Source organism: Coregonus clupeaformis, chromosome 31, assembly GCF_020615455.1.
Source record: "Coregonus clupeaformis isolate EN_2021a chromosome 31, ASM2061545v1, whole genome shotgun sequence".
Lineage (NCBI taxonomy): Eukaryota > Metazoa > Chordata > Actinopteri > Salmoniformes > Salmonidae > Coregonus > Coregonus clupeaformis.
In genome coordinates, this window is record NC_059222.1 from 23,591,871 (window position 1) to 23,603,954 (window position 12,084).

At 43.8% G+C, this 12,084-nt stretch overlaps 1 protein-coding gene across 1 annotated transcript in view; it reads left to right on the plus strand.

Annotated features, from left to right (window-relative positions):
* The window catches only part of LOC121547239 (MAGUK p55 subfamily member 2-like), a 55,321-nt gene extending 44,914 nt beyond the window's left edge, over positions 1–10,407 (plus strand). Inside the window, exons 6-12 of the mRNA XM_041858406.2 lie at positions 1,742–1,873; positions 2,002–2,104; positions 5,277–5,345; positions 5,567–5,728; positions 5,978–6,180; positions 6,578–6,706; positions 7,111–10,407. Of these exons, the coding sequence (XP_041714340.1) occupies positions 1,742–1,873; positions 2,002–2,104; positions 5,277–5,345; positions 5,567–5,728; positions 5,978–6,180; positions 6,578–6,706; positions 7,111–7,287 (975 nt within the window). The 3' untranslated portion in view covers positions 7,288–10,407. The remainder of the gene's footprint in view (positions 1–1,741; positions 1,874–2,001; positions 2,105–5,276; positions 5,346–5,566; positions 5,729–5,977; positions 6,181–6,577; positions 6,707–7,110) is intronic.
* The last annotated feature ends 1,677 nt before the right edge of the window (positions 10,408–12,084 follow it).

Genomic DNA, 12,084 nt, shown 5'->3' on the forward strand with positions numbered 1-12,084 from the left:
TAGTGTATGGATCCCCTTAGTATGCACCCTAAACTAATACACCCAAAACACATTACTGGTTACTATTAGTCCTCTTGAACTTTATCCGCCCAGCCTTTGAATTCCTTGTTAGTATAGTGTCCTCAGCTCTGTGAGTATTTGCCCCTGGCGTCTAGCTAATGGACCCAGGGTCTCTGACGAGCCAACCCGGGCACAGATGTCAATTCAATGTCTATTCCACGTTGGTTCAATGTAATTTCATGAAATGACGTGGAAACAAGGTTGATTCAACCAGTGTGTGCCCAGTGGGAAAAAGTGTGCGAGATTGAGTGTACTCAGCGACAGCATGACCCAAATGAAATAAATGACAATAAAACATTTTTTGTCACATACACCGGATAGGTGCAGTGAAATGTTTTGTTTTACAGGGTCAGCCATAGTAGTACTGGTGCAAATTAGAGTTAAGTGCCTTGCTCAACGGCACATCGACAGATTTTTCACCTTGTCGGCTCGGGTATTTGAACCAGCGACCTTTCGGTTACTGGCCCAGAGAACAAGGAAAAGCTCACAGGACTGGACACCTGTCTCAAATAGCAGTTATTCATGGAATGCTAATGCCCCACAGCTCTGTACTGTCCATCCATTCCACTGACATTTTGAAAGAGTGCCTTTGAATCGGCCCCTCATGGCTAACTGGATAAGATCAGATCTGGGCTATACCTTTTGAAATAATCTTTGGCGTATTTCAAAAGGTTCGGACAAAAGATTTAGAGGTTACTGCCTTGAATTGCTTCCTGGCGACCGGCGAGGGTCCATTTTGAAGTATTTTGATCTCCGTAGGTGACTTCAAGCTATCCAAACCTAGAGCTGCTGCAAAATGGTTTCTCTGAAAGGGAGAGAGATGACAGATAAGATGCTATTGTCTGTTTGTGCAGACATTTCCCTTGCATCTCAAAACTGCTACATCATCACAACACATTGTCAACAATAACAAAAACAGTTTGTCAAAACACCATACCATTACATTACATAAGGAGCTACGTGCAGGTGGGTGCTACAGTACATTGATAGTGGATGATAAATACCTCTTAAGTGCTCAATTAATCCAGTCCATTAAAGAGATATTCAGCCCTGTATATTACACAGAATCAACATTAACTACCATCTCTCTGTACTGTGTGCTGGTGAATGCTGAGGTGACCGAGCTAAGTAGAAACATAATTTTACCCAGTGCCCTGTCTGTGACTCCAAGTGACAACATTGCCATCCACATTGCTAAAGTCACTGGGGTGATGGGAGGGCTAGAGTAGCTCAGGGGCTGAGGGGAGCATTTAATTAACACTTTAACTTGCTGACATGGGAAATCACTATGGAGCATAGGGAATGGTTGCCATGGCTACCTGTTTTGGCTCCCTCAGACGGGATACAGGGGTTGGGCTCGAGGGGTGGTGCTCTAGCTTTGTAATGTCTGGGAAAGTAAGAGGCGGATGAATGAGTTTCAAGTGAGCAAGGCTGTTTGATTGATATGGTCATGACCAGATACTGTAGCTATTCACCAGGAACCATTGAGACCACACACTGGTTGCCAATATTGTGTTAATCGTAGAATGGCATGTAAAGGAATACTGTACTAAAGTGTTTAACTTAGCATTTTTAAGTAGGCAGTGTATTGAGCACTAGATATGGTGTATTATGTTTAGATAGTGTTTACCTCTACTCAAGCTCTGACCTGTTCACTGAGCTCCCTCTCCATGTCCCTCAGGCGTATGTGAAGTGTCACTTTGACTACGATCCATCCCATGACAACTTAATTCCCTGTAAGGAGGCAGGCCTGGGCTTCTGCAGTGGAGACATCCTGCAGATCTTCAACCAGGAGGACCTCAACTGGTGGCAGGTCAATCACTTCTAATGGACAACCACTATTTCTTCTTTCACTTTATCATGTTTATCCTAAATAGTTTTAAATGTATTGTTGTTGCAATGTAATGATAGAACCACTTTATGTATTTATTTCCATCACAGGCATGTCACCTAGTTGGGGGCAGTGCAGGCCTCATCCCTAGCCAGCTACTGGAGGAGAAGAGGAAGGCTTTTGTCAAGAAAGATCTGGAGCTGGTTACTACAGGTACTGTATATTATATACTGCATGATTCCTATTTTACTGCATTATAACCCACACAAGTATTGGAGGACACAAAGGAGCTTGACATCTTCTACACACTAAAGATAACACTCTCAATTTATAAGTTACTCCTCTACATTTGTCATGGAGATAAGACAAGAAAAACTAAAATGGGATAAGATAAGATGATAATAGGTGACATGCCTGTGATTGTCTGAATGTGCAAAATATGATCCACCAAAAACACCAACATGAAACATGAGTACAGTAAATTGCGACAAAAGAAATACATTTGTTGTTCTGGGTGTTTTGTGTGTGCACTGTGCACGTATACGCATTAACTGCCTGCTTGTCCCCTCATCACCCTTCAAGACGGTTGTTTAATCAGTGAAGAGGGACTAGCAATAAGCAGCAGACTTAGAGAGACATGACTCACACAGATTCAATCTGTTCCTCATTAAGCTCATTCTAGACAGAGGGGCCAGGTCACATTCATACTGTAGTGTCCTCTTTCTGGCTGTAGCACGCTATACTGGTGGTGGGTGGTGAGTCACCCACTCAGCCTGCAGCCACATGCCCTTCACTTCAGTAGAGGGAAGTGGCAGTCAGGCGCTAAGACTGCCCTTGGACCTGTAGGAGACAAATATGGGACACTTGTGGGGGCTATTTACGCGGTATATGATATGATATGGTCATACAATCGTTGGCAAAAATATTGTCACCCTTGCACTTTTTTCAAATATTGCACAATTTAATTAGATTTCAAGCAGGTGATTCTCCTTTACTTTGGAATTGAAATCACCTTTGGTGAGATGCAGGTGCCTGCAATATAAAAATCACAAATTCAACCAGTTTGAATAGAGAAAAGGACTCATTCTCCTGTTTTGTGTCACTGTGTGTACCGCAATGAGCATGGAGAAAATAAAGAAAACCAGATATTTATCTGAGGAGGTCAGACACAAGATTGTAGCCAAGCATGGACAATCTCAAGGCTACAAGTCCATCTCCAGAGACCTTGATGTTCCAGTTTCCACCGTACATAATGTTATCAAGATGTTGAAGGCCCATTCCACTGTAGCCAACCTCCCTGGACGTGGCCGCAAGAGAAAACTTGATGGAAGATTGCAGCGAAGGATTGTTTGAATGGTGGAGAAAGCACCTCGGTCAACTGCCACACAGATTCAAGCTGACCCTCAGACACAAGGTACGGCAGTTTCAACTCGCACCATCTGTCGCCAACTCAATGAAAGGGGGTTATATGGTAGGAGACCCAGGAGGACCCCACTGCTGAGAGAAAGACATAAGAAAGCCTGACTGCAATTTGCCAAAACACACCTGAGAATGCCAAAATCCTTCTGGGAGAATGTCCTGTGGACAGATGAGACGAAATTAGAGCTTTTTGGTAAAGCACACCATCTCTATGTTTACAGAAAACTAAATAAAGCCTTCAAAGAAAATAACACCTTCCCTACAGTCAAACATTGAGGAGGTTCAGGGATGTTTTGGTGTTGCTTTGCTTACTCTGGCACTGGGTGCCTTGAACGTGTGCATGGCATCATGAAATCAGGAGAATACCAAGGCATTTTGGAGCTCAATATCGGACCCAGTGTCAGAAAGCTGGGTCTCCGTCGAAGGTCATGGGTCTTCCAGCAGGACAATGACCCCAAACACACTTCAAAAAGCACCAAGTAATGGTTCAAGACATAACGCTGGATTGTTCTGAAGTGGCCAGCAATGAGTCCAGATCTAAATCCCATTGAAAACTTGTTGAGAGATCTGAAAACAGCAGTTGGGAGAAGGCACGCTTAAAATCTGGGAGAACTGGAGCAGTTTGCAGAAAAGGAGTGGGCCAAACTGCCAGTACAGAGGTGCAGGAAGCTCATCAATGGCTATAGGAAGCGCTTGATTGCAGTTATTTTGATCAAAGGCTGTGCTACCAAATATTAAGTCTAGGGTGTCAATGGATATATTAAGTTCTGAAAAAAAAACAAAGGTTCTGTAGTATTAGCAGTGAAATAAAGAATTGTGGAGACCAAATACTTTGTTCAACTTCAACTTATTTTTATGGAAAATTGTGAGTTACTTGAAAAAAGTACAAGGGTGAAAATATTTTTTGCCACGACTGTATATAAAATGCCTATCCCAAGCTACTTATAGTTAACACATGTATTGATTGTATGAAGTCAATGTAGGAATCAAACACACAACAGTGGAGTTGCAAGCTTTGCTTCAAACAAATGTCCTTAAAGCCCACCTGCCAGCCATACTGAAGAGACGACTGGGCAGTGACAGAGATTCCCAGGTGTGCTGTTGTAGTCAAATTGAACTGCCATCCTTTCTGTAATGCAAAATGTGGGGGGGAAATATTTTTGGTTCACGTTTTTATGAATATCGCTAGCAACAACAGAATAGACTAATTTTAAATGACATACTTACAGTAGAAAAGAGGATAATAAAACTGCTGGTAAGCTTTCTTGACTTGGACATACATTTTTGCCAACACATAGCTAAACTTTGTTTAACCAGCTAAACAGCTACTCGGAGTGAAAATGTGTTTGGGGTTACCTTTCTAGCTAATAGGCTATGTTAGAGTTAACACTTCCTCTTCCAAATCTAATGTGGGGAGGTCAAAATAATGAAAAACCATCTACCAAATCTATTCATTTTAAAATGTTGATTACTTCTCCTTGTCATTATATGTCACCTAATGATAAGACAAGACGTGGGAAAATAAGTGTTTTTTGCTAACATATGATGGGGGTCCCTGGTCGCTGTTTGCCTAGGAGCGGGGTCAATGGGTAAGAAAAGGTTGAAGGCCCCTGCTGCAATGCATTGGCATACTGCCCTCTGGTGGTACAAGCTACATTTTTACATTTTTTGTCATTTAGCAGACGCTCTTATCCAGAGCGACTTACAGTTAGTGAGTGCATACATTTTCATACTCGCCCTTCCGTGGGAAACTAACCCACGACCCTGGCGTTGCAAGCTCCATGCTCTACCAACTGAGCTACAGGGGACTGATTTGCAGACTTTGATTTATGATACAGAACAGCAACACTGTAAAAGGCAACCAACCCTGACTGGCAGGTACTGTTCATTAAATTGATAAAGACTCAATTGAAGTGGGTTGAGAAGTACTGAAGGAAGGCAACATGTTGTGTGCTGTCTTTCTCAGGTCCTCTTTGTTCTGGAATGGGTGGGAAGAAAAAAAAAAAGATGATGTATCTGACAACCAGAAATGCAGGTACGTTTTTTTGTGCCAAAATGACCATTTGTAAATGTAACAATGTTTGAAACTGCTGCCAGTGTATTCTTTACATGTAAACTTTGTTAGTCAAAAGTGTCAACGGTTGTCAATGTAGTATACTACACTGTGTATGTGTAGCATGAATTATATTAGGTCAAGTAATACCGGTAGTAATACTGATTATGTGGATATCTGATATGAATATGTTGCCTGTTCAGAGTTTGATCGGCACGAGCTGAGGATCTACGAGGAGGTGGCCAAGGTTTCCCCGTTTCGCCGGAAGACGTTGGTTCTGATTGGAGCACAGGGAGTGGGCCGCCGGAGTCTAAAGAACAAACTGTTGGTGTCAGACCCCCTGCGCTACGGGACCACCATTCCCTGTGAGTAGTACTAGCATCTAACACTGACAGAGCCACTGACATTGACACTTTGATTTACTCTGGTGTTCTGTAATCTATGCCATATTAGAAAATATACAAAAAACATACAAACAATTTAGAAATACAAATACTGTATTCACATTTGTATGAGATACAAAGACTACATTTTTTTCTTCTGTGTGCGTTGCTCAGCACTGTGTTTGTCAGTTGCTATACCTTTATGTAGATAACCCAACAACCTGTCTCCAGTTACCTCGAGGAAACCCAAGGTGGATGAGAAGGATGGACAGATGTACTCGTTCATGACTCGCAGTGAGATGGATTTGGACATTAAGAACGGGCGCTTCCTGGAGCACGGCGAGTACGACGGGAACCTCTACGGCACCAAGATCAACTCCATCCACGAGGTGGTGGACGCTGGAAAGATCTGTATCCTGGATGTCAACCCACAGGTAGACTATAGCACCTGGGCATCTTTATTCATTCATCGGTATAATACTCCAGACATTTTCTCGGCATCAATGTCCAGGGAAGAGGTTGATCTTTACCTTTTTCTTTCTTTTTGAAAGGAGAACAGAATTCGGTTTTATTGAGATTGTTGGCTACATTACCTCTATGCCAAACTTTAGCACATAGATCAGTGAAGTAATATGATTACTATAGAATGTTCTTATTGTTTAACCAAAGCCAAGGTTTACATTACAGATGAAATGGAAGTAATGGAATCCTTTAATGCGACTAGTCATTTTCAAGTGGTCATAGCTAATTTGATTAGCTCGTTACATCATTAGCATCTATGAATAATCTATTATTACAGCTGCTTTTCAACTATTTAATTCCTTTCTGCAGGCACTTAAGGTTCTGCGGACGTCAGAGTTCCTTCCCTACGTGGTGTTTATTGAGGCTCCAGATTACGAGGTCCTCAAAGCCATGAATAAGTCTGCCAAAGAAGCCGGAGTGATGACCAAACAGTTAACGGTGAGTCCCAGACAGACTGGACAGTTGTATCATAGCTACATCATTGGTCCAGTTAGCAGAATATGTTGTTTGACACTCATTAAAATGTAGGACTGGTATGTTCAAAATGCATTAACCCTAGCAATTCATCATCTTTAATAAGCCCATTAACGCCAATTCATTTCTGACTGTGTACCACCAATCTCAGTGTGTACATCACCCCTTGTTACATTCTCGGTCATGCCATAGTATCAGTTTGACCTTTTAGACCCCAATGAATAGGATTGTATGTACAGTCCTAGATCAGCACTCCTACTCTGAGATGCTTTTTGAATGGGCACAATTATTTGTACGCAAATAAGTCATAGTAAGTTATAGTTGTCCAGGATGACCACTATCATCACCCTGTTGTTCCTCCCATGCAGGACTCTGAGCTGAAGAGGACAGTGGATGAGAGCGAGAAGATCCAGCGGGCCTACGGACATTACTTTGACCTGAATATCATCAACGACAGCCTGGAGGGGGCCTACTGCGGCCTGAAGACAGCACTGGAGAGACTGAGCTCAGAGCAGCAGTGGGTTCCTGTCAGCTGGGTCTTCTAAAGGCCAATCAGAGGTCAGAGCTAGAGTTTAGGAGGTCATAAGGAGGTCATAAGGAGGTCAGGATAGGGGTCAAAGGTCTGAGGAGTTGGTACAGGCCGCAGGTATAGAGTTTCCCTCCGCAGCGTGTGACGCTATACGATGTGCAAGTTACGTCAATTTTAGTTCCGTTTCCCTTGTTTTGTAGGCTAAGAATGAGCCTCAAATTTGCATCATCAAAGTCATGAAAACGTGGCCATTTAAGATATATATTAAATTGTATACGTGTTTCCGAGTGAATTATCTCTACAATATGCTGGTTTTCAACGTATTTGATGGCCAAGAAGAAGCATAAAGCCGAAAAGTGAAATCCGTTTCATTAGAACAAACACACGTGAATAACAAACTTTCGACAGCTTGCCAGTCTACAAACAAACTATTTTTTTTTCATACAAAATCCAGCGTAATCTAATATACAACACATCAAACAGCCTGTAAGTAACGGGTTCTTACCGTGAAAGTTAGCTACTGCGTGACTGCGTGGTCTACAATGGCAGCACACAGCCGAAACATGGAATAACCTGGATAGAAACGTGTTTTAAACGCTTATTTGATAGCGAGGGACACATTCAACCCGACATGTCGTACATTTTGTTCCTCGAGATTATGGATATGCATTTGTTGATGGGAAACGTTTTTGTTGTTGTTGGTGAAACCAAATAGTTTGTTGATGAAGGGCTCCAGGCTACGGTTCTTTCCACAACTTGGCATCAGTAAACAGTAAAAGTAAAAATGTTTAATATAAATGTTAATATAAATGCCTAGTTGTAGGACGAAGCTAGTAAGTCCTCGACTAGAGCCGTCATGCTATCAAAGCAGCAGGAGATGTAGTTCAAAGGAGAGTTTTTTAACTTTCTGCGATGTGTCTTACTTCTTGAGCGTCAAATATTTTGATAAAAGACATTGGGTATGACTAAATCAATACACAAATATGAATATGATGTTATATCATATATATCTTAAGTGTTTTAACAATGCATCGTTCCTACAACGGCCAAATATGTAACATGTGTTTCCCAAAACTCTACGCAGAGAGAACGTTTGCTAAGTGCGTCGTTGGAGCATGTGTCGATACTGATAGGATCGAAAGAAAGGCAGTGCTGCTCTCGGTTCAGCTTTCTCCATTCAAATTTGACCATAACATAAAAAAAAATTCACAATACTGATGACGGATCAGCTGCTAGAGAGATATTACCACATATGGCAGCAAATATTGAGGTGGCTTATTCTAACGCTTATCCAATAATAATGCACAAAATTTGGCACATTGCACATGTTGCTACACATCATGACAAATAGTGAGGCCAAAATTACAAACAGTAGCCTAGCCTACAATGAGCAAAATATAACTAAATTGATTGAACATAAAATGTATTTCAATATGATTGAAATACTGTATATAGGCCTATGTAGCCTATACTATTTATCTTTCAATGCAGTCATCTCAGTTTTCATTTGAAGCATTGTTTGTCCATTTTTGGTGTGTTTTCAACTGTTTTTCTCTAATTTTCATTATCAGTTTGTTTCATACAATACTACATACACCCGGGTAGAACTATTACAATATGAATCGCTGGGTACTCACCGTCCACCCGACCTCCCCGAATTCCCTGAGAAGACGAAACAATGGACTAGCTTCTTTGGCGATGCGCCGAGCTGCTTGGGAGTCCTACCGGAGAATAGGAAGTGAAGACACCAACAGAGAGGCAGACTAGGCGGAGTCTTAGTGAGATTAAGACGCCGTGCGACCCGTCCTCCATTACCGAGCATACTACTCGCCAATGTTCAATCATTAATTAACAAACTTGACGAACTCAGAGCGAGGATCTCCTTCCAGAGGCACATCAGATCCTGCAACATACTCTGTTTTTCTGAGACTTGGCTTTCCTCCGACATCCAAACGGATTATATACAACCAGCGGGTTTTACTGTTTTTCGAGCGGATAGGAAGCGGGCTCTCTCTGGCAAAAGCAAAGGTGTTGGGCTCTGCTTTATGACCAACAACACATGGTGCGATGGAGAAACGTACAGGAACTTGCAAGCTTCTGCTCCCCCGACTTGGAATACTTGGTCATCAAATGTGGCCCTTTTCACCTTCTGAGAGAGTTCACAGGGATTATCGCCATGGCTGTGTACATCCCGTCCCAAGCTGACACCAAAAAGGCACTCAAAGATCTTCATTGGACCCTGAACAAACTGGAGATCACATTCCCGGAGGCAGCGTTCATTGTTGCGGGGGACTTTAACAAAAGTAATTTGAGAACTGTGTTTCCAAATTATTATCAACACTGTCTAACTTGCGGAAATTCTACTCTTGACCACTACTACACACCTTTCGACACGGGTATAAGGCACTCTCCCGTCCTCCTTTCGGCAAATCCGACCATGACTCCATCTTGCTTCTCTCCACCTACAAACTCAAGAAGGAAGTTCCGGTGGTCAGGTCTGTACAGAGTTGGTCCGACCAATCAGAATTCATGCTCCAAGACTGTTTTGATCACATGGACTGGAATATGTTTCGGGTCGCCTCTGGAGATAAAATCAATGAATACGCCAACTCAGTCACCGGATTCATAAAAAAATGCATAGATGACGTGATACCGATAGTGTCTTTCAAAACGTTCCTGAATCAAAAACTATAGATTGATAGCAGCCTTGTAGGAAAACTGAAAGAGAGCAATACTGCTTATAAACAGGGCAAGGTTAACGGGGACAATAGTTTGGTTAAACAGTACAAAGAAGACCTACGCAGATCGACCAAGATGACAAAACACAAGTATAAGGACAAAGTGGATGAGCAGTTCAGCGGGTCGGACACAAGGCATATGTGGCAGGGGCTACTAACGATCACGGATTACAAAAAGAAAGACAGCCACATCGCGGTCCCCAACGCCACCCTATCAGAGGAGCTAAGCACCTTTTTCTCACGACTTGAGCACAATGATCCTGAGCTGCCCAGGAGAGCCCCCGATGACAACATGGGCTACACACTCACAATCTCCACTGAGGACGTATGGCAGATGGCATCCCTAGCCTCAGAGCATGTGCTGACCAGCTGGCTGTTGTGTTCTCTGACATTTTCAATCTCTCCCTAGCTCAGGCCGCTATACCCACCTGCTTCAAGATGTCCATTATCATCCCTGTGCCCAAGATAGGAAAAGTAACTGAACTGAATGACTACCGACCAGCAGCACACACATCCTTCATCATGTAGTGCTTCGAGAGGCTAGTCAAAGACGATATCAACTCCCTCCCGACACACTCAACCCTCTCCAATTTGCCTACCGCCCTGACAGATCCACGGACAACGCATCGCCATTGCCATTACCCACCTGGACAAAAGTAATGCATATGTGAGGATGCTGTTCAACGACTACAGCTCGGCCTTCATTTTACATTTTAGTCATTTAGCAGACGCTCTTATCCAGAGTGACTTACAGTTAGTGAGTGCATAAATTTTTTATTTTTAATACTGGCCCCCCGTGGGAATCGAACCCACAACCCTGGCGTTGCAAACGCCATGCTCTACCAACTGAGCTACATCCCTGCCGGCCATTCCCTCCCCTACCCTGGGCCAATTGTGCGCCGCCCCATGGGTCTCCCGGTCGTGGCCGGCTACGACAGAGCCTGGATTCGAACCAGGATCTCTAGTGGCACAGCTAGCACTGCAATGCAGTGCCTTAGACCACTGTGCCACTCGGGAGGCGCAGTGGTCATTACCATAGTGGCGTATAAGGTCATTACAAAGCTCACGCCCCTTGGTCTGAACTCCCTATGCAATTGGGTCCTGGACTTCCTGACGGGCTACCCCCAGGTGGTGAAGGTAGGCAACATTATCTCCTCGACACTGATTCTCAACACGGGGGCCCCACAAGGGTGCGTCCTCAGTATTCCCTGTATACCCACGACTGCGTGGCCTCCCACAGTTCCAACTCCATCATCAAGTTCGCTGACTACATAACAGTAGTAGGCCTGATTACCAACAACGACGAGACAGCCTACAGGGAGGAGGTAGGCACTCTGACGGCGTGGTGCCTCTGTTCCCGAGGGCCCTCACAGTGCTACAGAAGCACCATCGAGAGCATACTGTCGGGCTGCATCCCAGCCTGGTACGGAAACTCCACCGCCATGGACCGGAAGGCGCTTCAGAGGGTGATACATGCAGCTGAACACACCATTGGGTGCACACTGCCTGCCCTATAGGACACCTAAAACACCAGGTGTCGCAGGAAGGCCAAGAAGATCATCAGGGACCCCAGCCACCCAAGCAATGCCCTGTTCATCCTGCTTCAATCATTGAGGTGCGGGCAGTACAGGAGCATCATGGCAAAAACTGGAAGACTGGCCAATAGTTTCTACCTTCAGACCATCAGGCTGCTGAATAGCCACCACTAGTCAGCTACCTGTTCCCCACTCCCCCCTGCTACTCCCCCATGGACATTTCCCCCCCGCTACTCCCCTTATGGACATTTTCCCCCCATCCCACCAACTGACTTTTATTTTTTTATTAAATTGGTCCCCACACCCCCTATGGTCATTCCCCCACACCACAAAATGGATTATAACATTGCTGATAAAGTTCAGAATGACACAATGTCATGTGTACAGCATCTAAAGACCTGGATCACGATACTGCCGTTTGTAAAAGGATGTATTTGGGTGTTTTTGGAGCCTTTGTTTGTGTTCTTTGGACGTCCTGGTACTCAGGAAGTCAATCGCTGCTAGGGTAAGTTTCTCCAAACCAAGTAAAAATGCAAAGAA